The following is a 27,749-nucleotide window of genomic DNA, read 5'->3' on the forward strand; positions in this document are numbered from 1 at the left end:
TTCTGTAGTAAATAATGCACTTTTGCATTCTTTATTTTTATTTCCCATCACGTGTAGACAGAGTAAATGCATCTCAGTTAAAAAGACAAATTGAGTGAGTTCATTTAAAGTATAATAAATGCTATTGTCATATTGTAAGTACCCTGGGAAGGCATTCAGGGACACCTGGATTTCCTGGAAAACTGCTCAATTACAGCAAAAAAATTTTTTTTTACTGGCGGGGGGATAAAACGAGGTTATTTATGGGTTAAATTCAGTCTGGCGCCACTTGGTGGAGAATCCAATTTATTTCTTAAACTTGCGCTTCAGTATTTCAATTAAGGCCATTTTGGTCTTCTACGCCACCCTGTTTTTATCTTGCATTTGTGTTTATTTGATAGATAAAGTGAACATAAGGCATGATAGGCAAAGTGTACAGAGATACATTATTGATGAAACAATTTTGGCCAGCAAGGCCTAATATGGACATTTAAGCAGCATTTATGTCTTTAATAGCCTTGTTGCCCCTGGTATATTAGTCTGTGACCTGTGTGTTTGAGCAACCTTTAGCCTTGAAACACATTTAAATGAGAATTCTGCTGAAGGACTGAACGCCACCGGCTGAATTTCAATACAGTTAGAAAAGGTCAGAAGGAGCAGCCCCTGAATTGTTTGCTCATATGCAAATGAAACGGGACTGTTTGCATTGCTACATCCTAAAGGGGGAGAGCTGGACAAAGGCTCGTTGCCTGAATTTAACGCGGGATTAGATGCAGACAGTAAAGACATTGGAAGGTCAGGTATGTTTACAAAGATCCGCCAGGGGGCGACATATAGCTGCATTAGCGCTCAAGCGTCTGCGTCTGTGTTGTGTTGTAGAAAATATCTATGATAAAAGTGTTGAAAGCGCCATTATGGAACTACGATAACTTATTAGTATCGAAATATAACACACCAAGTTGAATTAGCCTGAAGCGTAAATATTGTGCGATAACTAAACACCGTGATTTTAAAGATGTTTTGCGAATTTCCTTGCTTTCCAAAAACCCCGTGATTACTTTTTCCAAAAGTACATTTTGAAGAATTTCAGCACGAACGACAGGGGGAGGGTTCTTGTTGCAGGAGACTTTTTATTGGCTGACTGTCCGACTCTCCTGCGCTGATTGGCTCAAGGCTCGTTAAAAAGTTCTCTGTTGGCCCCTCATCTGGACCACAGCAGAGGAAAGGCTCAAGGGTGCAGCATCCATTTGTGGACTTCGTTTGGATTAAAACTACGCGCAGAGGTGAGTGTCTTTAATGGAACAGATCAGACCTTTGTTTAATGTTTGTGTGGAAACGCCGTCACTCATGAATCGCTCTCTCTCTACCTCAGGATTCTGAACTTCAATCAGCTTCTGAACAGACATCAGCAATGGTAAGTTAAAAAAAACAAAAAACATTATTTCCTTTACATTTGCAGCCTTTATAGGGTCGTGACAGTTGATTAGGAGCTGTTACATTTAAGGATTTGCACTAAAGTGCCCCCAGGACAACTTTTATGAAAGATTTACAGGTTTTTATACATTATACTTATATTAACTGTCTGAATCAGCCCTCCTCTGTTGTGTGGAGGCAGCCATGGAGAACAGGGTATTTTGAAGTCCTGCTGATGTGTCTGTGTGACAGATAAGTCCCCCCCCAGGGGGGCAAACGGCTCAGCACCCACAGCTGTGATAACATCATGGCATTGTGGTGTCCTTGCTGCTCCAGGCAAATCACTGCCAGGGTTAGACGAGAGGCCAAACAGGCTACCAATCTGACTGCGAGGCTTTTTCCTTTAACGGGAAAGTTGGGCAGAGAGTTGGGTTGGATCATTCTGTGGATCACATTGTTGCTGCCCTTTCCTGCTTCAGAACGCAGACCAGTCAACATCCTGTGAGTCCAGAGAGGATATGAGTCCCTGCACCCATCTGTGATTCCTGACGGCTTGTGCAAACGCGTTTTCAGGGGGAGCCGGGGTTTTCCTGAATGCTTTCGGAGACCCGCTGTTTTTAATTTCACGCGGTTCTAGATCTGAGTTTTATCAGAAATGCTTCATTTGGTATATGGACGCAGCACTCGGGTGATGTCAGCTGGGAAAAATTCTTACTGGCCCACTTTTGGAAAGAATAGAGGAAGCTGTCTCCGCTTCATCTGCAACTGCATGATGGGATATTTTGGCATGGGGCCCAACTCCTCTGCAGCCAGTCGCAAAAAAAGTGGAGGCGGCTTCTCTGTCAGAAGTGTTGTTTCAAAGTGTTGGAGCTGTTGTGCCTTCGCCGCTAACTGTGTGTGTGTTTCTGTGCAGCTGTGTTTAGGAGATTCTGCTGATTGCCTCCGGGACCAAATGACATGCATGGTGCGATCCCTGCAGGACGTGAGGCAGACGAGGAGGCCCAGGCCGCTGAGCGAGCCGTGCATTCGTTCCTTTGCAGTGACGCGGCTCTGCAGACAGAGAGCTCAGCAGGAGCGGCTCGCGCGGCTACGCGCTTCGGACGCCAGCGAATCCAGCGCGTACGACTCTGCGTGCTGCCTGGCCAGTCCTCTGGAGGAAGAGGAAGAGGAAGAGGAGCAGGAGCACGAGCGGCTGACCCAAGGCTCCCCGAGCAGCGAGAAGAGCCTGGACTTGGACTCCGGCTACTCTGAGGCTTCCTGGCAGGACGAAGGTGTGGTGCTCAGGAGGACCAGGAACGTGAGGGTCTCCTCGTCCGCATGCGTCCGTACTAACCGAGGACCTTCCGAGCGAGTGCGGCCCAAATCGACCTCGGATGCGTGCTTGGAGCGCTGGACCTCGTTCGAGGCCGGCGACCCGGAGGACTGGACCACGGTGTTGCTGAGCCGCAGCAGAAACAGGCAGCCTTTGGTGCTGGGGGACAACAGCTTTGCTGACCTGATCAAGAACTGGATGGACCTACCAGAGAGTCCAGAAGCAGAGGACCTGAAGCCCAACATGGGCCGACGACTCGCCAAAGACATTTTGGGCAACATGCGGCGCAGATTCACAGGCGTGTCTAAAGCCTCGGAGTTGAGGCCCACGCCAGCGGACTCTGTGAAGGTGGGCAAGGCCGCAGAGGCCACGAAACGCATGTCCTGCCCCGTGGGGCTGCAGGCTCTCAAACCGTTCTTTCACCAGTCTCACACTGGACTGCATCAACTGGACACTGACTTCTACCAGTTCACTGCCCTGATGAAGACAGGCAGTAGACAGCCCATCATATGCAACGACATCATTGGATACATCTGACAATTTCCAGGGTTTTCCCAAAAGATGACTATTTTTTATAACTGGGTTTAATCGCTAATGTTTATGTGGAATAAAATCTGACATAATTTAATGAAAATGTGTGAATTTCCTGCCTTAGTCTGATTCTAAGATGGGATTTGTTGCTATTGTGCCGTCACTCACCGACAATTCTGTAAAAAGATAAGGGTTAAAGGTCAGTGACCTGTCCGCATCTGATTCTATAAAAGAAAGAACTTCAGCACAAAAAGGTCGAAAGATATAGTTTTCATTCTTGATTAAAATGACCTTGCGAATGATCAAGGAACCAAGGAACAGTGAACCACACATTCAGCAGCACAGGCTTTTTATTTCATCGGTCTGATCACCAGCATCAATTATGACATAATGTGATAGTTTTACCTTTAATTCACGATTCTTTTGACAGGTGGGAAATGTGCACAACAAGCTTGTGAAAAAGAGCAGAACATGTACTAAAGCCATCCCAGAGCAGAAGAAGCCTCTATAAATGGGTCGGCTTTGGGATTCTTTTGGGCGGGAGGGGTTTGCACGCATGCTTGTGATGAGAATTTACAGCTGCATCCAGATGGAGGGAGAGCTTAAAACTGTTAGCGTGCTGCACATACACAGGATGTCCAACTGGATGTTTTGGAGGGACCATCAACATAGAGCTCAATCTGACCCCAAATACAGCCCTCGGCAGCATCATATCAGCTCACTCTCGACAAGAATCACAACAAATTGATGTAAAACTTCTAATAATCCCCCGCTAGAGACGTGGTTCTACTGATTAAAGCTAATGGAAAGACACAGAAATGAGGATGACACAATCAGCAAGCAACAGGCTTTTAGCATCGGGACTCCAGAGCAGCTCCGGCTCTGGTGCTGGAGGAATCAGGCAGCACGTATCTGATGGTGGGGACCTGATTGCAGTCTTCGTCTTCAGCAAACGAGGGGACCAGGTCCAGCACCTTCTTGTGAGGAGGGATATCTGCTTTGGTGGCCTTCTTCACCAACTCTGACACACTGTACAAACACAGGTGATGGTAGATTGAATATGCTTTCTCTTTCAGTTTTGCCTAATTTCTTGTTTCTTTCTTTTAAAAATCCTTAATAAAAGTCAACGCAGAACATGGAGTACATAGAGAATTTAGTAATCACTTAAATCATAATCAGATTGAAGATTGATTCAATTTGACACGTCCCTTGATTTTTGTCTTGGTTTAGACATCCTATACAGTAAATCTGTGACATTTCCAGCCTAAAACACTGAAAAAAATGCTATTTTAAGTTTTTTATATTGTGAACTCAAATGATTTCTGCCTTATCTCTGCTCTAAAGCGCAGAGTTGCCCCTTTAGCGGCCCAAGGCAGGAAGCCTGGAGCAGGGGGGCTGCACAGGAAGTCAGCTCTGGAGTGGGCATTTGTCATTTGTCCACATGGCCAGCACTCAGCCTAATCTAACAGCAAACAGCAGGCTGCTCCCCAGAGACTCCGGCGTCCCAAACAGATGCCGCCGTCTTCAAAAGCGCCATTCATTTTGAAGAGCTCGCCGCGGGATTTAAGGAAAAGAATCAAAAGGAGGAGCAGCGGCTGGATGCCTGGCATCTGTCGAGGTCGAAACACATTTATTCATTTGAAACCAGCATTTGTGTTGAGACATTTACAAGGATGTGATTCAGTCAAACACCCTGAGGCCCAAAAATGTGCTGCAGCAGCAAACACATCCCAACAGCTGATCAGCCGCAGGATAAAAAGTTTAATTTAACCGTTTAACTCCACCAAGACAAACACAGGGACACCTGAGCAGCAGCCTCCTCATTCGTCAAGCACTCACCAATGCATGAGTGTGTGTGTGTGTGTGTGTGTGTGTGTGAGAACAGGCCTTCGCCTCGCAGTCTCAGAGGAAACAATTCATCCTGCCATTAGCCTCTGAGCAAACAGAGGGAGGCTGCACCTTCGCAGTAGCCTCTCTGCATCATTGTCTGAGATGGACACACCTCTGTTTGAGCCTCTCCTCCTGTCCGGTGTACACCACGCTGGGTCCGTAGAAAAGGCCGCACAGGGTCAGGCCGTAGTGTTCCTGCAGGAACATCATTAACGAAGGAGAGAGAACGTCACCACGATATGACAGAAACAGAAAACAAAAACATTCCCAGGGTTAAGCTCCTCATGGAGGCCTTCTTCCTCTCCTTTCAGTAAGAAGCTATAATCTGGCCAGGCTGCAAAAGCCAAAACATTTATTTATTTCATATTTCATGGAGTAGAAAAATGCATGCATGATTATTCAGTAGTTTATTTATGCCATTTCCACCATTGAATACAACTTTAACCCACTGGTCATTTTCTTTAAATGACTTCGGTTTAATTATTTTTCCATGATTTGTGTTATTATGTACAGTGATCCCTCGTTTTTCGCGGGAGTTGCGTTCCAAAAATAACACGCGAAAAGTGAAATCCGTGAAGTAGTCAGCTTTATTTTTTTTTATTATTTTACAATGCAATACTGAACTATAGAATGAAACCAAAAATCAAAACCTGTTTTAAAGCCCAAAATTTGTTTAAAACAATAATTTTAATCTAGTAATACAAGGTTGGAAACATTGTCACTGGCGTATTTCAGTCCCAGCTGTGCCTCTTCGTCCTGACTCCGCTCCGCTGGAGCGTCTGTTTCTACTGAAGGCGCAGGAGTCTTTCTCCGAGAGAAGAACATTGTTATGGGTAGTTGTTGGCGCTCTTTCTTTTTCTGAGCAAGAAGATTTTTATAAACGGATATGCCACCTTCGATTATATTTGAGAACTGCAATGAACGACTCGCAAAAAAAATCCGTGAAGCAGCGAAGCCGTGAAAGATGAAACGCGATATAGCGAGGGATCACTGTATAGTGTCTGTTATTGTTGAGTTGCTGTCCTCAGTCTTCTAATTATCTGCATGCATGTATACAAGGTGAGTGCAAAGACAAATGAAGTCAAATTCCTCTCGTGTGTGCACATACCTGGCGAAATAAACCTGATTTTGAGCACTTTGTATTTCAAGTATGATGAGAGGAGGAATAGGGGAGACCAAGACACTCACACCCAATAAACTGACCAAAATGTCAGAAACAATTTGGTGTTACACAACGGCACCGGTGGAGTGGTGAATGGTGGGCGTGAAGTGGTCACTCCTGTCTACAAAGAGGACTGTGTGCAGCAGAGGAAGGTGAGCCACGCATAAAATATGCATCCAGCAGCAGTGGAGACGAATACAGTGCGTGTGCCTGTGTGTGTGTGCGTGTGTGCGTGTGTGGTCTTCCATGCTGGGAGGAATGAGGGGGCCGTACCTTGATGTAAAGAATCAGATCTCCCAAGGTCATTTCCCGCTGACCGCCACGTCTGCCCTCTACTAGGAAGTCATCCCACAGGGTGTATTCCTTCCCCGCGACCTGTCGATAGATATCACACACACACACACACACAGACACACACACACAAAGCTGAGCGGACAGAGGGACCAGATATTTCATCACCGCGTTAAAGCGCAGCTGAGACTGATCAGCAGCAGCCGGAAAGTTGTAGGACAGAACCCCAACAAGCGGCAGTGAGGTCAAGAAGGTGCTTCCTCATATGGTGATGTGACCTCTCTTCAAGTTCCAACACATTCAAAAACACACACTGGGTCACGTAGTAGATTTGGCCGCTGATTACAGTAATGTGGAGAAAAGATACAGGTATGTGTGGCTGGAAGCAGGGACATAACGAGGTGGGAAGATACATTGTTCTTGAGTCTTTCAACTGAGTGAAACGGTCCTGCAGCATTTATGCAAGGATGCAACCTAGCAACACTTCATCCTGTTGAGTTTCAATGCTGAATAATAGCCGTGATCACTCTTTACGTTCTGCAAATCTCCATCACCCTGGTGTACGAGCCTTTATATCGTCCCCGTTGCTGCAACGCTGACACGCCTGCTGCAATTCATTAGTCCTGGGGGGGTCAACCTTTGACCCCTGGACGAATCTTTCATCGCCTGGCGTCCTGCTCCAGCCAAATGCTGCTGTTCCACCTGAAATAAGGTGAACGGTGATTGAATGAAGTCACAGTGTCAGGTGACCGCGTCTGCACAGTCAGTCAGGCCAAAGAGATCAAAACTTGGCTCCGGCGGTGAATACCAAGATCCCCGGCTAAACCTGGGTCCAATTATCTCTGCTTTAGCAACCAAGGGGAACTTTTTCGACGAGACCTCAGAACTCCTCTAACACGTTTGTTTTTTGGGGGGGTTATGGAGAGACCCAAAGCAATTTTACGGCAAGGTGTCCAGATCCTTTTGTGGCAACTTGGGACGCTGTAGATTTTGTTTGCAGGTCTCTCCCCTGGTCATGTGACCTTCTTTCATGTTTTTCCAGAACAGATTATCACTACAGCATGAAACCTTCTCCTGATGGAAGATAAGTTGGGCCTAAAGTGCAGGAATGGCGCAGGAATGTTGAAATCACCCAGTGGTCTTTGAGGACCGTCGTCAGCCTCTCCCTGCAGCATGCGAAGCAGGCGCGCATGCTATTTCTGCCCCCGCACCCTCCTATCTGGAGCACAACTGTGGTAGGAAACTGAAGCTGATCAACCAGCCCATCCTTCCCCCGTGTGCGGTGACGTCAGCTATTCAGCGGAATAGGGTAAAAGGAAGAAAGAAACCAAGAATGCTGGAAAGAAAACGACAGCTGGGAACAATTAGAACTAGTTCCCCACCAGAACAACTACAGTGCGCGTTTTGTCATGGACCTCCTCCAGCAAAACGCCTCAAATGAAACCGTTCTCTCTGCAGAGGCAGAAGAAAGTTGCTTCACGCTCGCAGCACGACTGAGGCCAGTGAGCAGTGTGGAAATGTGTCAGCTATCACCTGTATATTTCTCCCATGCTGTATTCACAGGGAGCCTTTTGAACCAGACACAATAATGTGTGTAAAATGGTTGTGATGGAAACAGCTCATTTATCTTTGCTTAGTGTTCTCTTATACTAACGAATGCTGTTTTATTCCCCATATATGAACCATATACGTCCCTATTTGCTGTGGATCATGGCTCATCTGGTTTCTCAAACCACTGCAGTTTTCGCATGTAATCAAGTCCAGACTCCGAGATGATCTCTGCTTATATAATGGAACTCATATACATACTGGATGAAATCAGTTTTGCTTGACAGAAAGTCCAGTTTTAGCAGCTGTAAACCACCAGAACCCGCCGGGCTCTTCCTGTCATAACCTGCATTTAATGGCTGAGGTGGAATCTGCAGGAGACCCACAGGAGACGTGGACGCCAGCGGTTTCTCCGACCGAGTGCGACATCACAAGATGAGGATGAGATGAACGACCACTTCATGGGCCGGCCCTATAAAAGCCGCGGCGGAGAGGACAATGAGGTTTCCACTGCCTGGAGTTGGAGCCCGGCCAGAGCGCCCTCGCGCTGTCAACACGTCGCACTCTGGGATATAAATGATGCTTTGAACTTCCCCATAAACATGACATAGCTGCTCTTTGCAGAACAATAAAGAAAATAATGACATTTCAACTAGTTCAACGGCTTCTCGTTCCTGCTACCATCACCTGAATGTCAGCTCCATTTAGAAGCACCATATTAATAACGCGGTCATGTTTGCTTTTATAAGCCGTTTCGGCTTTTCTAATTCACCTGCACCGATTCCCCAACACGCTTTTCTAGGACAGGATGTGGTTGCCAGAATCACCTCACACTAAAAACCCAATAAACTGAGAACCTTGTTTCAGCGCATTCACTGGATTTCAGAATATTTCATCTCTGTCATCTGCATTTTTTCTTTACTCAGATGTAAAAGTATAAAATGCATCAAATATACATGCACAAAGACATCGGGGGATTGGGAGGTGCGTTAGTCCCATTTCTCAAAATCAAATTAAATGATTGTATATAGATCAACGCGTTATGCTGATAACACGGTCGCTTAAACCATCTGATAACTCCAGAAATCCGACGACCTCTCTGGTGTGGCAGTAAACACTGAACCTGATGACAATCTGTCCATCAGCGCGTGGCCTCAGCATGACTCAACATCTGCCAAAACATCAGGCCGCATCTTGTTGACAGGAACCCTGCGGAGCGCCCCCGCTCCTCCAGGATGTAAACAAGAACCTCCAGGAAAAACGGTGCATTAATCTCGCGCATGGTCACACGATCCGTCCTTTGGGATCCTTTAACTTCGAGGTCACAGAATTTCCAGCATCCGCCCTCTGTTTAATTTTGGGAGCTTTCAAAGTCCGACAATATCCAGCAAATCAACTTTATCAAACCGAGTGCAGATCAGAAAAGTTCCAACTGTTAAGGTCTGCAGTTTTGTTTTGTTTGCTAATATTTATGCTCTGAATCCGATCAAACTATGATAATAAGTGCTGCTAATGGAGCCTAAAAATATCCACGTCTGACTGCAGATATGGGTGAGGACGTGGGAACGCACCGGGGCAGAGGAAGTTCTGATAAGGACGGAGATGAAGTCCGGTTGTGAGCGCCTTCGGGACCGTTGCACAGGTCGGTGCGTGGGGTGCGCAGTCAAAACGGGAGTTTTGACCCTTGGAGACAATGGACAGACTTTCAGAGACAGGAAGAAAACCTCGATAAGTCCTCCTCCCCTCAGAATGATAGGACGAGGTGGATCCAGGCCAGAATCCCAGCAGCAAAAACATTTTTAGAGCCGTAACTTATCGACAGGAAAACCCCTTTTCTCTGGTTTTAAAAGTGCAAGGCTTTGCCTAGATCATCCACTGCCTCTGACAGGAACAACAGTGGAGGATCAATCCCCTCATCATCCAGCCAGCGTTAATGCACTTTCCTTTACGTCACACGGAGGCTGGAGAGCGGTGCACGCGGAACACGGACGGACGAATGCTGGCAGCTGTAAATGGTGGAAAATTAAAGCACAGCAGTTTGACTGGGATCCTGCACAGACGAGTCTGGCTGCTACTGCTGAAGAGGCTTCTCAGTTTTCTTCTTTCTTTCCTCCATATTGAAAGCCCGAGGCAAGCGTTTCCTTTGATGAGCCGTCAGAAATCATCACAACGGTGAACAACGTTGCAAAATAAACAGTGGTTCATTTCAGGGGAAATGTACGTGGGAGTCTGTTTAAAGGCCTGGAGGAGTGCTGAAAGGCTTTGTGGCTGCAGTGAGCGATGGTGTGTGTTCAGAGGACGAGCCAACACAGCCTGCTAGCTGCTACAAACACAACATAATCAATCACAAGAGTCCGCAGTCATACTGCAAACAAGTGAGAGCCTGTAAGTTAAGTGTGATATGAGGATTCTCTGTTTCTGTGCAGACTGGCCATCCAGAACACTGACTCCACTGTCATGTAAAATTCCCCTATTGTGGAATTGGGAGTGTCAGATGCTACCTGATCGCTATTGATCTGCGCCCTCTGCGGGCCCAAAAGAAGAAACAGATGGTCCAGACCTCCAACTGTTCACACCAGCCCACAGAGGACAACAGTGAAAGCCTGTCTGACTCCTCGGGGACGCCAAAAAAAGTAAAATATTAAAGGTGAAGCAGGAGATTCAGAGGACTGAGTTTGAGTTAGTAGTAAGTAGATTCAGTATTGATATTTGACCTCATGTGACTCAACTATCAAACCCTTTTCTCCAGTTTGTCATGAAAGGTTGTGGTCTGTTACTGGTGCAGGGTGGAGGAGGAGGAGGAGGAGGAGGGGGAGGAGGAGGAGGGGGAGGAGGAGGAGGAGGGGGAGCCCCCGGTGCTGCAGCTTTTCTCAGGAAAGTGCCGAGTTTGACGGGCGGCCTAAAAGCTGCCCGTTCCTTTTGAAAAGCAGCCATTGACGTGTAAAACAACAAACGCAATCTCAATGCGATTGTCTTTCAAATGAGAAGATAACAGCGCCCCACCTGACTGAAAATGACCCACAGCATAAGGACTGAGTCAATAAAAGGCTCCTCTTACAAATGGGCCGCTGACACGCTGGAGCCTGCACGGACACGTGGACGGCAAATGTCTCACCGGCAGACCTGTAAAGTCCCGAAGCCAAGATGCTTCATCCAAATGCTGCAGTTTGATGCCTCTGGTGGAGCCGGGCTGAAATGAAGAATCGTGATGTTTATGGCCGCTCTGTGCACGAGTGTGTCTCCATAAAGGATGGGGGTCATCCACATAGTAACAGCGTTGGAAATAAACTGGAAGCCCCACGTCAATGGGAGCACGGACCCATGTTACAACACAAATGGACTCTTCCTCTCTGTTACTTAATCCCTGCTTGCCGCATTGATTCGATTTGCTTTTAATCAATGAAAATGCGGTTTAGTTGCGTGGTGAAATACAGCCTGGAATGTGTTGGGCTCTGGAGGAAGGTATTGATAGGTGGAAAGCTTTATTTATTACACGGCTGTCACGGAGCAGTGGCAGATATCGCGATGCTTTGTTAGGGATTTATGTATGATGTATTTGCTGTGGACTTTATATCCTTGCAGATTTGAATGCATGAGCACAATTTTGTGGTTTTTGAACACGTCTGGGCCGCCACCTAAGCTAACTGCAAATTAGCATTACAGCACAAAGGGTTGTGGTTAAAGGTAAGTGAGCTTCATTAAACTCATTTTTCAGGCTTCTTTAGTTCTATAGAACTGATGATGGGGTCCCAGGTATTTAACCTCTAGCTGGGACAAGCGGAATTAATTAAGTTAATAAAGTTTGTATTTGCATTTTGTTTGCTTTGACTAAAAACGCAATATATTATGCATATAAAGTATAAATACAGGTCTCTTCTGTTGTCCAATAAAAGCTTTAAATGAAGAGTTTTCTCTGAGCTTGTACAAACTAAATGTTCTCTGTTTATAGCTTGCTCAGTATCCGAGGTGTTAATTGGTGTCACTTCATGAGTGCTTGAGTGCATCAGTAATGCCTCATAATGGCGCCGTTGGTGATTTTGGTTATTAGCATACAGAGACACAGACACGCAAACGGTCTTCCTATAGTCTACGCTTCCTTCACAGTAGTCATATCCAAATACTCAATCATTTAGACTGATTTAAATTTGCTCTCTCACAATCAGTGGCCCCAAAAAAATACAGTTTTGAATTCTGCAGGTGCTGGTTGACCAGGTCACCAGGTCAATGGATAACACAACTGGTTATCAGGAGACAGGATCAAATATTTTCACACTTTATCAAAGTTGTTCTGGTCTTCACAACCCACAAATGAAGAAAAAGAACTGAAGAAAAGTGCAGACGGACCCAGACGACTCCAAAACACAAGGTCAGCCACGCAATAAAACCAATAAAAACAGCCTCCTGGACCACAACAGAAGGCACAAGCGGTCTACGTTGATCACAGAATAGTCATTAGCCCATGAGCACTATTCAGGCCTGGGGCTTAAGTTACAAGCTGCACAATGTGGCTCCACGCCGCTGCTCCCAGAGGAGCACTGAGGACTGCGGATCAGGTTCACCTTTTCTTCTTTGCTTCTGCGGCCCAGAGAAGAGAACACTGATTTAACCACATGTGAGGCAAATCTTCTTGCACATTGTTCTCTTTCTCTCTGCAGGGCCGATGTTCGCGCGACAGATGTGTGACCTGTAATTACACACATGTAAGAGCTCAGACCGCATATCGGGTGGCTGCAGATGGTTCTGCAACAAATTGTACATCCGCCTGCAAATGCACGACAAGTCAGAGCCAAAAGTGAGTCAACAAAAAAACCAGGCCGGCGGGGATGGACATAAAAGTCCTGCCTGCACCAGTGACATCACACGGAGCTGGCTGGGAAATCTGGTTTCAATACACGGGCTTCCTGCGATGGCAGGAAATAGCCTTCATTTTTGCAGGCAATTAACAAAGAGGCAGTGTGAGCGCTGACCTCGGCGTGGCTTCCCTGAGAGACCAGCCTCCAACACTGCTTATTCAATTAGTGACTGAAGGCCGAGCTGGACGCAGCAGAGTTAAAAAACAGGGTGGAGGAAGTGTTCACAGACATGGAGGAGGGGGAATTTTCGTGGAAGGCAACCAGCAGGCAGCCCAGAGGTGAACTGCTGTCTTCTAGCCCAGGAAATACTTTGATTCAGCTAAATGCGGTGTTGTGAGCCTCGGCTCACGGCGGCATGCACGTGCAGGTGCACGCGTTGCAGCTACTCGCTCGGCTCATCGCATAAAGACGGGGGACGAGGCACGTCTGCATGTGATTAATTCAGCTTGGCTCGTAAGATCAAGCCATTTTCCCAGCAACCCTCGCACCCTCACGCTAGCTTAAAATGACCTTGAACATTTGTCCTGTCTACTTGATGGAGGACACAAAAATGCTCTGTAACTTTAAAGAAACGTACGCGTTGATATACTGCGTGTGGGTCGATTGTGACAACCAACCGCTGCAGCTTGTTAATATCCACTGACAGCAATCGGATTATAACATTAGTCTGTCATTGAAGAGAAGACCCGTTTTTTTGTGAGCGTCTTCTCTGGGGGGGGGGGGGGCAGGATTTTCTGTGGACTTAGAAACCTTGTCAGGAGTGACAAGATGCTGACAGCAGCTGTGTAACTGGGCCGATCTGTCTTCTGCATTTGTGAACGTTTCTGATCACTTTACAAATTTTGCTTTAGCCGCGCGAGCCGAGCAGGCTCTTGTGGAAAAGCCATCGGCCTTGGCCCCCCGCCCCCCAAGACTGAAAAAACATAAACACGCGGAGAAAAACGATAGCAGAGGGCTGCAGGATCGCTCAGACAAGGACGGCCTCTCTGTGTTTACATATTTCTGGTTTCGTACAGAGGACAGCAGCGGCGGGGGAAAGCCGCGGGGACTTCCTATTTTGGAAACCAGCTGCTTTAAAGCAACAGTCTTTGGTGGCGGTGGTGGTTCTGATGGTGGGTGGTGGGTGTGGACGAGCGACCCTCCACTTATAAAACACCTTTTGCAAAAATCTCATATTTTCACTTAGCTAAGGTTGCATTCCAAACATCTGGCGGCGGCGTGACGGTTGGAGGTGAACGTCGCTGGGACCAAGGGCGAGTTGTGAGCGCGGTTACTTGATAGGAGTGAACTGGGACTGATCTCGCGGGGTGAGCGCTTCAAGTCGTTTCGCAAGTAAACGGAGATCTTGATAGTGCATGTCTGATCAGGGATATTTAACAGCTGCACGTCTGCAGCCGCCTCAAAGGCCGGCTAATAAAACCCTTCGCCATCTCAGGGAGATTAGGGAGATAAGGCCGTATCCTTTTGATACAGCAATCACCGGCTCTTAAAAATCTATTTCAAACCTTTTTGGGTTGACAGTAAGTTCCGCTCGTTAGTGATCTATTCACTGTGTCTTTATTTTCATGACATCTTTTATCTTTTTTGAGTCCCCAAATGTGCAATAAACTTATAAAAGCCTGTGGAATGGTCCGCATCAGTCCCAGTATTCTGTTTCCACATGTCAAAAACTCGTCTATGTGATGGAATATACAGAGATTTCCCCACTCCCCCCGCGCATCCGAGTGGTTTAATCTGTCCCAGGGGACCATTTCATGGGCAAACATGAAGGTCTGAGTGTGTAATAGAGTGTTAGTGCTCCTGCAGCTGAACGCTCCTCACCGCCTCTGGGCTGTCTGTCTATAAAATGATCCTGATCTAATGTAAACTCCCCCAAAAAATATGATGATTTCCTTCTCTTTGGTTTCCGTTTTGCCCAGAGATTCCGGATAAAACAGGAATGCCTTTGGACAAAGAAACAGATAACCTGAAAGTAAAACAGGATTTTCTACAAGGTGCCACAGACAAATTTCCACCAGGAAGACTAAACAGTGAAATGTTTTCTTTGGCACAGGCAGGATCTCCTTCATCCCACTCCCATCTCCCATCCCTGTTTCCTCCTTCCACTGACGGGGAGCTGCAATATTCACAAACTCCCGAACACTGACCCTTAACCCCAGACGAGCCTCGTCTCTCTGATGCTGCCCCGTCATTGCGGAGCTGATGTAGCTGTGAGTCTGGGAAGCCAGATGACAGCCCGTCCCTCTAAAACGCTCCAGACGTCTTAAAGCTTTGACCTCTGAACGCAATCCTGCAATCAATTACTGCGTGTGCCCAAGGTTCTGATCTTCTTGGGTCATTCTGGGGCTCAGGTCACCGGACCATAGTCAGAATGGAAAGCAAAGGGAATTTCTGGCTCTTCCTGTAGGGACCGTGAGAACACATTTAAGTGTCAGGAAACGAGCATTTCAGGAGCTTTAAAATGCACAGAGAGGTGCAGCTGCCTCCTTCCACCCTTTCGCCTCTATCGCTAGCTGCGGCGTTTTCGCCTTGTAACCGAAGCCGAAACCAGACCTCCACTGTCTCAGAGCTGCCTGTCGGTGCACCCTCACGTCTCAGGAGACAGAGTTACCGCTCCCGCTGACCCCCGCTGACCCCTGTCTGTCAGGGACCCGGCACTCAGCACGAGACGCTCTTCCTTAACCAGACTTTCAAGACTGAGCATGAGATGCTAGAGCAAACTACCCTCTTCAGACGGCTGTTTCTCCAGCAAAGAGGTCCTTTATGTTGCCGAATCTGCAAAAAAAAAGCTGCCTTGATTTGACTGGAAATCCTCTCCTGACCTGAAATAGAGCCTTATATTTGAATCTGGCAAGTAGCCAGTTTGTGTTTACGTTTCAAAGCTCGGCTGATACTGCGTAAAGGCCTGAGTGTGACCTCGCAAATCTGCTGTGGCAGCCTCAAAGGTTCACGAGGATTTAGTGCTGAAACAAGTCCGTCTTTAGAGCATGAGCTCCTGTCCGTGCGCTTTGAATTACAGGTGCTTCAAATTCACTTAATTTCTGCAAACAAAGACGCAGACGTACGCACGTTTGTGCCCTAACTCACGCTGAAATACCCCAGGGATTAAACGGGCTAAAGACTTGGCTTAGGTGCAAAAAGAATGATAGCCGTCGGTGGTTTGATTCTGAGAGCACTCATTCATGACTTAATACTCTCCAAGCACCGAGGAACAGGCAGATTTATTTCAAAAGGAGGTTTAAATTGCGAGTTCACATACAGTATTATCCCGTCGGGGTGTGTAATGCGTCCCGCGTGTCGGGGGCTGAACTCACCGTGAATCTTTGCGCTCTCCTCGGCTGCATCCAAACAAAGTACTGGGTGCTCAGGGAGAAATAAGAGGTGCTGTAAGAGCTGATGTCCCGGTGACCCTGCACCAGTTTATACAGCTCCAGACACATCAGGCCTGCCACGGCAGCAGTGGTGGTGGCGATGGCCGGGATGATCTCTCCAGCGATGCGCTTACTCTGAAGAAGCAGGCAGAGAAGCTAATGTTAGCGTAGCCACTTTTGACTAAATACCAGCCCTCCCCCACAATGTTAGTTAAGGTATAAGACTCCTAGCATCATAATAGATAGCATTTAAAAGTGCTTCAGCAGTTGACTTAGCAACAATAGGAAATCTAAACAGCGACGAGGACTCTCAATAGTGCACCCATGCAGTCACAACAGAAGTTTAAGACCCAGAGCCGCCGTCTGCCATCAAGGACTTTTTCTTTGCATTGTTTACGAACTGTTTACCGCTGAGTCCTGATTAGATTGCGCATACTCAGTCTTCCATGAAGACGCTCTAGCGTAATCTGCATGAGCACGTCTCGTTCTGCTGAATGAAAATACTGATGAATCGCTTCATGTACACAGTGATAGGATCAGAGCTGCCCTACAGGATAGTTATTAGTATTGACACTTTTTCTCAGTGTAATAGACAGTAATATTCTCCCCAGACAAGATGCAGCATGGAGCAGTGCACAATAACCCTCTTGTGTCCCCCTTTTCAGCAGTATCCACCCCCCCTCCCCAAATCCTCTGTTTGTCTTGGCTGTATGTGTGTGTGTGTGTGTGTGTGTGTATCAGCGGCTGCTACAGGCCCTAGCTCAGGTGTCACCTCCCAGGCGACAGGTAAAGTGCTGTGATTAGTTCTGCTGCGGCAACAATGGGTGAGGGGGGGCTGTTTTTGTGGCTTCGGGGCAGGTGCGTGCAGAAAATACTAAAAACACGCCCCTGGGGGAGAAGCAGCGCCTCCGCTCTGCTTTGCTGCTTCTCACCTCGCCTGTGCCTCTTTGATGACAACAGCGTACAGGTATTTGATGTGGTGCAAGGGTAAAAGTGATAACCTGGTGACGATCGGCTGGGGTGATCTCGTAGTTTTCCGCTCTCAGGTTGGAGGCAGCAACAATGTAGTCCATGTGGAGGTCGTCGTCCTGTCATATAGGGGACACTACATTAGCTCACTAACAGTCGAACACGTCGTATCCACGCAACATGACATTGTGAATATGCCCGCTTGCTGCTTTGAACTGGAATATGCGTCACTTCTCCCGAGTGCAGCCTGAATGGAGGTGATGGACACGTCCGATGAGGTCATGCCTCCGCTCCTGCGGCACAACAAAGGCTTGGAACGGTGACTGTCACACACGGGCGGCTGTAGGGGCTGCGGGGAAGCCTCCAGCCAGCAACCCGATGCACCTACGATGCACATTCCATCCATCCATCCACAGAAGGATGTCAGCGAAAAGGATGAGAAGGGGGGAGCAACGCAGAACCGAAGGGGCCTCGATCGTGAAATGAGATATGCGCACGGCTTACCTCATGCAAACTTTATTATGACTCCCCCGGAGTTAATGAACATTTTAGTTGCACCTCGTTCAGACTGTCTGGGATTATTTTCACAGCCCTCCCCGAGCCGCAGCATCTGCACCCCCCCCGGTAGCACACGCCTGAAGCAAAGGCGCACCTTCAGCTCACAGCCCTGCTCAACCACATCAGTGGCAGCTTTAATGTCAGCTCTCCCAGCCAAACACTCCCCGGGTCAGGCGCCAGAACACCTTTCACCATCGTCAGGGAGAAACCTTTCATTACGATATGTGTTTCTCATGATGATAAATTCCCACTCATGGTGCGTCTGAACAGGAAACTCCCAACTGTGTTACACTTTCGCTGGTCAGCTAATGACACACTGATATGGGGGAATTTCTGAGAACAGCCAATAACTGTTAGACCAGTATTTTATTATTTGATGACAGGGGAGATATGCGCCCTCATAAACTGCTGCAGAAGTGGGAAACTTTTATTTTGAAATTATCGTATGAGCTACTCGCCTGGAATTTTCTTTTGAAAACATTTGAAATAAACAAAATCTAAACCTTTAAAACGTATATCCTGACCCTGCTGGGTAGTAACAGTCAACACAAGTGCGTCTGGTTCCACATGGAGGTGCACAGATCCGGGTCAGTGAGGAACCACAGATGGGGGGGGTGATTAGGAGGGGTCTGAAAGCACCAATAGATCCGAGCGCAGCTCCCTGCTAACACTCAGCCGCCAGACTGTCTGTGGTTCCTGCAGCGTGTGCAGCAGATGTCTCCCAGCACACTTGCTTTACCTTCTCAAAGTCAGCGGGGTACATCTGCCGGACGGAGGCTCTCGCAGAGGCCGAAGACAACCACCCTTTCAACTCCTCGAGTCGGACTTTTTCTGGCGCAAACACACAGAGAGGAGAGAAACTTTAGACTTAAGTGAGATGGACAAAGACTGACTTAAAAAGTGCAACAGGTTACTCACCAGACTCATCACACTCTTTTGCCTCCTCCATCTCCTTGTCAGTGAGATGAATCCTCACGGAGGATTTGACAGCGAACGGCGGCACGGCGACGTTACTTAACACTTGTCTGATAGAAACGCGGTCTCGTGTCCCTTTGATTCCATAGATTTGTGCGCACAGATTAGCCGCCGCCACCACGTAATCCATATGGGTTGTCTAAAACAGAGGAGTACGTCATCTACAGCACTTCAGAAGTGTTTAAAAGCTGAAAAGCCTTTCCAACTAACTGGTCCTTGAAGTTGCATTTCAGGAAAGGTTTCGTACAATAGTCGTTTATATTCGAGGTTAAGACTGAATACAGTGGAGACTGGCGAATGTAAAGAGGGGGAGAAAAAAGGGGGTCAGTTTGGTTCAGCTCAGATAGGCTTTACGGCCAGCGTGAGGAAGAGCCTCATTTGGGTCAGATAAAGGAAGAATGTGTGTGGCCATTGCCAAATACTGGAGCGTCTTTGTGTCCTTCCTGTCCACCGATTTTGGGGAGCGTGCCAGGATGGTGGAATACGCTACTCACGTTGTCCGGGTCAAAGGTCAGCGGGTGAGGGCATCTTTTGGATTCAGACCAGAAGGGCAAACCGCTATCAGTCACCTTATGAGAAGCAGAAACATCGACATTTTATTCCCAACAGGACAAACAGAGGCAACAATGATACTGCAGACACTATAAAAAATGCAAGACTGTTTAATTTTCTTCTATTTACTGGCTGAGCATATGGCCTGCTCAGTTCCTGCAGCCCCGTCGGGCTAAACTTGTTATCAGCTGAGTGGAGACAACACAATTTGTACGTCTGATAAAGGAACAAAGGGACCTGGGGGCCTCTGATGTGACCAAATGGGCCACGTGCTGCAAAGAGAGACTTTCCTACCTGCCGGTGACTCTTTTCACAGCAATGAAGCCAAAAGGCATCAACAAAACTCTCCTTTTCAGTCAGGACACATTAAAGGACACAGTGGAGACACTAAAAACAAGCGACGGCTTGTGTGAGCATTTATTAAATCGTGATTTCTTTAGACTTTATCAAACTGTTTTACTTTAGAAGTGCTTAAATCCATTGTCGGGAGTTAGTTAGACACTAACCACACAGCTTAAGTGCTAATTTAGTCCCTTTATTCTTTAATGTCTGTGAAGAATTTATGGACAAAAGAGCCTCCCGCAATACTTTTGGGTCAGCTCCAACCATTGTTGAACGTGCCAAGGTGCAGAACCCACATCCAACGCCTAATTTAGTTTCATGTGGAGGGTCACACCAATAAAAGAAGTTGTTATCTGTCATGCTGTTTGGTTTGTTAACCGTCATCGGCTGCCTTAGCGTGTTCCCCCCAGAAAGGTTGTGGTTGAAAATGACTTTCCGAGAAGACAATGAAAACCCAACATGCAGGTAACTGGGACAAACAGAACAATGAAGGGGAAAGGAGGAAGTAAAAGATTCCAGTCGTAACGGTCATCGCGGTATATTATTAGAAAATGCTCATTTAATGGCACAAAATACAGAAATGGAATTGTTGTGTAATAACACTTACGCAAGGCCCTATTTTACATGTAATAAAACACAAAAGGGAAAAAATCATGCTGGCCAGACTGAGGTTTGGGTTTAGTGAGGGTCTGTTTGGGTTGACACTGATCCGTGCCCCTCAAGGTGTGACAGCAACATGTGACATCAGTCTGTCTGCATGCTTCAGCAGATTACAAACCCTCAGAGGTGTTCAGAGATATTATCAACAGCAGCCTTCGCTGGTTCGGATTTCAGCCTAGGAGCCCAGTGACAACATGGTCGCGCGTACATCACGGAGAGCAACGACAATCGATCGCAATACAAAACTCTCACTGGTGCAACAGCGCCCCCCTGTGGTCGCGCGGCGATAGTGGCTTTTACCTCGTCAGAAGGAAAAAAGTGCAGCAGCTGGCGGATTTCATTGTTGAACAGCGTCTCCCACTCGAGGCGGGCCCAGGTCACACAGTCCTCCCAGCTCGTTGGACGTTTCCCTCCGGCTTCCCTGTCCTCCAGGCAGTTCCACACACCCTCAAGGACCTCCAGGGCCTCAGCGTCCCCTTGGCGTAGAGTCCGATCAACAAACTCTGCATCGCTGTAGGGGAAAAAAGCAGGTATCACCTAATGATCCATCATCAGTAATATTGTTTTTTTTAGATAAAATCTGAACTGGGAGGATGGAAACACAGAGAGTCCTGGAATAGTTGGTAATAATAGTGACTCAGGAGGGGGGAGATTCCACTGACTGTGGCCTGCCAGGCAGTGTGAGTTTAGCAAGCCTTTCTGCTGGTAAGTGCAACTCAACATTACAGGTCTGGGCATTACTAGTGCATCATGTGACAACCCTTGTGTCCTCTATGTGGTTATACCTTTACATGTCTAAACAAGAATGTTTTGAGTCATAACTCCACACGGAGCAACAGGAGTGGGAGGATAACACAACAAACTGTGACCATCCTTTTCCATAACCTCATTAATCAAGACCGAAACTCGCTGGCCGGTGATGCGCAGCTGGAATACCTCATAAAATGTCCTGGAACTGCACAACAGCGCTGTTATTTCAAAACAACACCAGAGAAAAAATAAGTGGAGCAACATGGGCCATTTCTACCGTAGTCATGATTTCTGCTCCTGTCTCAGGGCACAAGAAAGACCCTAAGAGTCGTACAATGAGAGGGCTTAAAATAAACAGAGGCGTCATCTGGAAACGTGGCTGGATTAGGAGGGCTCCGATCCTAAAAGATCCAGACAGAGCTGGATCTGAGAGGCTCAGTCGGTCGTGTGCTGCTGCATTAAAATTGGATGCATTAGTGACGATAATCCCACGTGTTTTCAATCTGGTTGAAATGCTGAGGTGCTGCAGGGTTTGGTAGGCTTTCCTCGCCTCTAGCGCACTAGCTGCCAAAGCACAGGGTTTCTTGTTTATGACACAAATAACGAGCTCGCAGCACTTCATTAGTTTTTGTGGGGTGGCAGGAGCGCAGCAAACGTGGAGAGCAGCAGCCGTTACAGCCCCAGCGGGCTGGCAGCAGACTGGTGAGGCTCATGTCTCCTGTCTGTGGGAAAAGGTGAAACAAATCAGAGGGTAGTGATCCATCTTACCTGATGAAGAGGTTCAAGCTTTCAGGTCTTTGTTTAAAATGGCCTTCGAACTGGTCTCGGGCCCACTGCGAGGATGACAACGTGTGCTTAATGTAAAGAAAACTGCAGCGTCTAATGTGTCTCACTCTGTCTGCTGTCTTATCCAGGGGTCTCACTACAGTTAGACCACTTGTTGCTTGTTAACATTCTTTATTGGCATACTTTTGTTTTTTAGGTGCTACATAAACGATGCTATCTCTTTGCTGCCGCACATTGCTGTACTTAATGCTAACTGCTAATTAGCAGATGTTAACACAGTCCTGCTAGACAAAGTCTATACAATTTGTCTACAAGGACATCAGGACGGCAGAACTCACTGAAAAATGAAATGCTGCCTTTAGGCTGGGTTGACAGTACCTGCAGTGTGTGCTCTATACGGTAGGGGAAGTTCTTCAGGGTGCACATTGGGATGGTTTTAGTAGGACTTTTTGTATCCTTCCCATAGGATTCGGTTATGTGAGGCACCACCACCAGAGTGTGACCATGGTTTCCCTCGGTGCCGCCTTCCAGCATGGGTTTCTGGTACTGGACGCACTGTCCATCGAGGTAGGCTCCTTGGCCGCACATACAAAGTAAAACACTGTTTAATTACACCACTGTGACAAGCTTCGGGTGGAAAAGAGAAGTTAGTGTAATAATGAGGAAGTGCCCTGACTGGCTTCGGTGTTATCGAGGGCTGCAGCCACCCCGTCGAGTCCCATGAAGAAGTCATAATTGTAAACAGCTTCACTCTCGGGATCCAGGCGGTTCTGGTGATCGGTGATGTTCATCTGGGGGTTCATCTCTCGCACCGCTTTAGCAGCAATCTTTGATTTGGATTTCTGGTCATGTGGACAAAACACAGTGTTGGACACTGTCCCTGGGAAATGGCGTGTGGTTAAAATCCAAATCCAAAAGTAGTGGATGTAATGTTGGATGCTAAGATGTTTTCTTCAGCTTTATAGAAGACGCGTGTTTTTCAGGGGGGAAAAAAAAGATTTGTGTGTGTATACGCTTCTCACCCCAATATCCTGAGACCTGAACAGGAACTGTCGGTTCAGATTGGATTTTTCAATGAAGTCCATGTCCGTCACAGTGACGAGCCCGCCTCCACCAGCGCCGAGTCCAATCAGTGCAATGTTTTTAAGGAGCTCGCAGCCAATTGCCCCAGCTCCAACCTGGGGAGATAAAAAGGGCATCAAAGCACAAGAATAATATTTATTTAAAAAATAATTTTGAGACTATTTCAAATGAGATCTGTGTTCTTTACTGCCCCCCCGCCCCCCCCCCCCCCCCCCCCCCCCCCCCCCACACACACACACACACACACAATAACACATTTAAAGTAAAGAGAGGAAGGGGTTTGGCCCTGTCCATCAGCTTTTTCCTGCCACATGAGCCTTCATTGGCACCGTGGGAGTCAAAGCGCCATCGTTGCTGCCTTCAGCTCCAGAGGGCGCCCCCTGTTGGTCGAACACCAAACCTGGCCTCACCAGGAAATACTTCTGTCCCGCCAGCTTCTCCTGGAATGCAGAGCCAAACACAGCAGTCTGCCCATCATACCTGGTCCCTCTCTGTCAGGAAGGAAGCAAAATGTCAGGCTGAGCCGAGGCTTCAAAGGTGATCTGGTTAGAAATGGAACCATCGGCTCGTACTGTTGAACCCGAGTGCTCGGCCAGCTGCGTCCTATTTTCAGGAAGGCACTCGAGTGCGTCAAAATACAGCCACTGCTTCAGAGGTTTGAACTTTCTGCTGCACGCCTGCGGGGAAACAAAAACAGCTGCAGAACGCTGCAAAGACGGAGCGATGGAGACGACGTGGTCGGGTTCTGACCCACCTTGATAACCTCGTGAGCCGCGAGCCCACCGATGAAGGCGTTCATGGGGGCCAGCTCACCCCGGGCCGTGTAGGCCAGGTTCCTCACAGCAACTTCATCCAGCCGTTCCAAACCTGCCACCGCGTTTAGCTCCCTCACCATGGCAACCAGCACCTCAGCGTCTGCCTGTGAAGGAGGGATCGATGGACTTTGTTGTTAATAGCTGGCAGCTGTCCCGACTGCTGTGTTCTGGATCTGCACTGACGTCATTGTGAGGGAGCGGGAGCCGGCCTTGGGACTTGACGAAGCCGTGCAGGGCCTGAAAGGCCAGGTGCAGGGTCTTGTGCCTGTCAGTCCTTCCAACTCCGTACATTACCAGCAGCTTACTTTCCAGCAGAGCTTCTCTCAGCGGCTTCTGCAACCCAGACCGTTCTTTGGTAAATGAAGGGAGAGCAGCCCCGAGTTGGATTATGATGAAACGTTACTTCTTACAAATTTGTCAGGTTCAACTGTGGCCACGCCGCCACATTTGTACTCAGAAAAGTCTGACGTGTCGCAAATGCTGAAGGAGCAGGGGCCTGTGGAGGATGTGGGGGGAAGTGTTAGCTTCTAGCACGAGCTGAGGAGGCTTCCATCCACTCCAAACACTCACTCAGGTATTTGATTGCCATGGGGCCCGCGCTGTTGAGCTCCGTCATGCCCTGGACCTCAGAGAAGGAAACCACAGCGCCGTCTGAAAGTCCGTGTGGGCATTCGCCAGCGCAGAGCACCACTCCAGGATTCTCCTGCCACAGATCCACAATGACGGGTTTTGGTTTCTTTGAGAATATGCTGTCATAAAGGAGCTGGTGTGTTAAATCCGCCGCCACAGGCTGCACTGGGGTTTGCTACCTTTGAGATGTTTTGCACGATCACTGATTCGGGCGTCTCTTTGTCCTCCAAGACCTCAAACTCCTCCCCAAAGTCACAGAATAACTGACTGAAAATAAATCACAGGCTCCTCTTTGTTTTATATGTATATAAAGTACATTCAGTCAGATTTCTGACATTCTCCACTCACCCGAAGAGCCCTTTGGTGTTGGCTACCACCAACTGGATTCCGTGTGCGTGACAGAAGTCACCAAACCCCTTCTGATCGTCCAGCGAGGAGTCAGTGAGGACAACCACCTTCCAAAAAAGGAGGACAAGTCCATTTGAGCAGCATTATTCTGAAAGGCAAAGAACTCCGCTGAGTCCCGAACCCACCTGGAACTGCAGAAGCAGGTCGTGGTCCAGTGGTCCCATGTGAGCCGACACCCGTACACGTGGGTTCAAATCGCACAGCTGTTGGATGCAACACATGGCTCGGTTCTGGCCAAGATGGGACTCTTTCAGGAAGAACTGACATGAACATGAAGTTAGAAATGAATCGGGCTTATTTAGTCTAATGTATGTGTTAACTTTCACATTCCAGACAGTCCCATTTAGTATTTACTAAAGGAATCTCCTTAAACGATCACAGAATATTTCTGGGGTCATTGAGTGCAGTAATGTTTAGTGTCACTGTATCAGATGCAAAGGGGAAAGTTTAAAGTTCATCTTTCTGTTGAGTCATCCAGACAGCGTGCATGCACCCCACAACATTTGTTCCGCCTCCTTCAGCGTAGCCACAGGCTTCAAACATGTTCTGTACATTAACGAACCATCATTTCTAACGTGTAATCATCTCTAAAAATAGCGACACCACAGCCTACCTGGGAGGACAGGTCTGTCCACATCGTGTCGCTTTGGTCCTGGACAGTCACTGACTTCACCCCTGACAGAATCACATTCTTGGCTATTTCCACTCCGAGCCCACCCATTCCTGCAACCAAGACGCTCGCTGTACCCATCCGGTGCATCCCATCATGGCCCAGAACATACCTACAGACATGGGAGAGGAGGTTTAGCCGTCTCTGTTGGCAGCGACCCCTCATTACGAACGGTGACTTACAGCTGCCTGGAGTAGAAGCCTTCATCTATTTCTACCGACATGCTGTCCGTATCCTAGAGGATGAGGTGACCACTTCAGTATCTGTGAAACTGGAGAAGAAGAAAAGTCTGTAAAAATCTGTCGGCTCACCAAACGGGCAACTCGTTGAGTTGACAGTCTCAAATTTTCACTTTCGTTTCAAGGTTAATGACGCGTCATGTATAATCCGACCACTAGAGGGCGACGTAGGAGCAGCCTGAAATCTCCATCATTTTACTGTCATGAGAGTCGATTTTAGGTTGTTAATGAATGGGATTTGATTAAATAGCTGAGGCGTTATCTTAGTGGTGGGTCTCAAATAAAGCTTTGAAAAACATGCTTTCCATGTTTCCAAAGAAGCAACAGCCTCTCTATATTGCTTATTGATTTTTTTTTATCTGAGACAATTACTGTGCATTTATATCAACTGTATGTATATTTATGAGCTGATTAACTTTTACCCAAAGTCAATAAGCCAGTAAGGTGAACTGTCAGGACCATTTTAGGCATGTTTAGAGGATAGTTTGGGCATTTTTAGTCCCCAGTGTTTTCCCTCTCCCCCTCCCCTTCTGTGTCTTGTCTGTGTTTCCCTTGTCAGGCTGGGTGGAGCGGCTTCCAAACTCTCCCCACAGACACACACCTGAGACTGATCTTCAGCCAACCTGCCTCCTGCTTTTAAACCCCGGTGTACTTTCCAATAATCACCAATTTGTTGTTAACCCCCTGTGTTACAGCCTGGCTCGTTAAACTCTATGTGCAAGTTTGTTTCCTTGTTCCAGTTTCCAGTCTGAAACTGATTATCCGTCTCTCCTGCAGATCACCTTTGGGATGCCTGCTGCCCAGCCTGCTCCAGCTTGACCGTGTTTGTCTGCTTCCAGCACCACTTGGCTTTGCCCTTAACCAGAATCTCAGTAAAATTGAATCTCAACCTCACCCAGTCGTGTGTGTCTGCATTTAGGGTCTTGATTCCTGTCTGCAGTGCCTAACAGATAATAACATTAAGTGTTTGAAAGGGTTTCAAACCAATCACAGAATGAAGTAGTTGCTGGGTGGGAAGTGACCTGAATTATTCATCACACTGGAAACAGGAGTCAGGCATGTTACAGACAATTTCTTGTTGTGTTTTGTATAATAAATAACACACGGTCTTTGTTTCTCTGTTTGAACCACTGTCAGTCACACCCTTCCTCCTACCATTTAAGAATTCTAATTCAGTTAAAATTCTACTGCGTCTGAATGGTTACATTTAAATAAAGCTGTAAACCAACTTATACTAAATACTACTAAAATTCTCCTTGCCATTCATTCATTAATGTCAGAGCCAGATTTATGTCCATGGACCAAACATATACGTGCAGCAGGCCTGTTGACTGGCCTGTGACCCACAGGTGGGAGGGTGTCAGCCTGCAGGCTGAATGTGACCTCCACTGCTGTTTCAACACTAAGTTTGATTTGGCCCCAGGCCTCACTGGGAGCCACTGAGCTCTTGTTGAGCTCAAACAAACTACATGTAATCTTTTTCTTTCTGTATATATCTGTATATGTATAACCTGTATATATCAAACGACCCTCTTGCATCAGCAAACTCACCTTCCTGCTCTGCGCAAGTCTCAACCCCTGCAGCGAAAGTGTGAAGATATGACAGTGATTGCTGAGAGGAAGGAGATAAAGTTAAGCGTGATTACTGATCTTTGGATTCAGTAGATGTTTAACTACTGAAATCTATAATTCTTCATCTGGATTACTGGTTGTTTATATCTTTCATTGGATGATGATGGATTGCTTCATTGGCCACAGAGCCAGCAACTCTGCCAGGTTGACTTGAGTTTATCTATAACTAAACCCTATAGTCTGAGTACATTAAGACTCTTTGCAATGTTGACATTGGGCTATTAAAAGGTGATTAACTGAAGACGGCGCGAATCCTTCTCGCTTTCTGGTTTTCTGTATCGACGTTATCTCATCTGAATGTTATGTTTTAAGTTTTGACAAAAAACAAAA

The 27,749-nt window shown here is 47.3% G+C and overlaps 2 protein-coding genes and 1 long non-coding RNA gene across 4 annotated transcripts; 2 read left to right on the forward strand and 1 right to left on the reverse strand.

Annotated features, from left to right (window-relative positions):
* Window positions 1-1,188: 1,188 nt before the first annotated feature.
* inka1b (inka box actin regulator 1b) lies at window positions 1,189-3,563 on the forward strand. Its single transcript, XM_011613941.2, has 3 exons — window positions 1,189-1,262; window positions 1,352-1,393; window positions 2,306-3,563. The coding sequence occupies exons 2-3, from the start codon at window positions 1,391-1,393 to the stop codon at window positions 3,239-3,241; spliced, it is 939 nt and encodes a 312-aa protein (XP_011612243.2). The 5' UTR covers window positions 1,189-1,262; window positions 1,352-1,390; the 3' UTR covers window positions 3,242-3,563.
* A 4-nt stretch (window positions 3,564-3,567) lies between these two features.
* Window positions 3,568-27,355, reverse strand: uba7 (ubiquitin-like modifier activating enzyme 7). Of its 2 annotated transcripts, XM_029826707.1 has the most exons (25): window positions 27,339-27,355; window positions 25,731-25,819; window positions 25,492-25,660; window positions 25,004-25,138; window positions 24,819-24,925; window positions 24,650-24,737; window positions 24,411-24,543; window positions 24,251-24,336; window positions 24,024-24,173; window positions 23,780-23,944; window positions 23,598-23,702; window positions 23,436-23,516; window positions 22,965-23,120; window positions 22,619-22,784; window positions 22,321-22,517; window positions 21,925-21,989; window positions 20,707-20,917; window positions 19,347-19,421; window positions 18,796-18,991; window positions 18,617-18,708; window positions 17,352-17,438; window positions 16,294-16,485; window positions 6,561-6,662; window positions 5,238-5,320; window positions 3,568-4,264 (listed from the first exon to the last, which is right to left on the reverse strand). In XM_029826707.1, the coding sequence occupies exons 2-25, from the start codon at window positions 25,769-25,771 to the stop codon at window positions 4,087-4,089; spliced, it is 3,060 nt and encodes a 1,019-aa protein (XP_029682567.1). In that variant the 5' UTR covers window positions 25,772-25,819; window positions 27,339-27,355; the 3' UTR covers window positions 3,568-4,086. The 2 variants fall into 2 exon arrangements, with proteins under 2 accessions (XP_029682567.1, XP_011612244.2); XM_011613942.2 differs by lacking the exon at window positions 27,339-27,355 and having other exon boundaries at window positions 25,731-25,908.
* Window positions 11,693-26,678, forward strand: LOC115246860 (uncharacterized). The gene is made up of 4 exons (XR_003885954.1): window positions 11,693-11,810; window positions 12,324-12,492; window positions 22,409-22,509; window positions 26,565-26,678. It is a non-coding gene; the product is annotated as an uncharacterized lncRNA (long non-coding RNA).
* Window positions 27,356-27,749: the final 394 nt, after the last annotated feature.

The sequence above is a fragment of the Takifugu rubripes genome, chromosome 19, assembly GCF_901000725.2.
Source record: "Takifugu rubripes chromosome 19, fTakRub1.2, whole genome shotgun sequence".
In the NCBI taxonomy this organism is placed as follows: Eukaryota; Metazoa; Chordata; class Actinopteri; order Tetraodontiformes; family Tetraodontidae; genus Takifugu; species Takifugu rubripes.

Excerpts from the sequence above, each read along its gene's own strand:
- uba7 (XM_029826707.1), bottom strand. The coding sequence starts at position 25,771 with ATGTCGGTAGAAATAGATGAAGGCTTCTACTCCAGGCAGCT. Across the intron at positions 25,661-25,730 it reads GGCTTCTACTCCAGGCAGCT|GTATGTTCTGGGCCATGATG; the intron begins GTAAGTCACCGT and ends CCATGTCTGTAG. Across the intron at positions 18,992-19,346 it reads TGACCTTTGACCCGGACAAC|ACAACCCATATGGATTACGT; the intron begins GTGAGTAGCGTA and ends CCTCTGTTTTAG.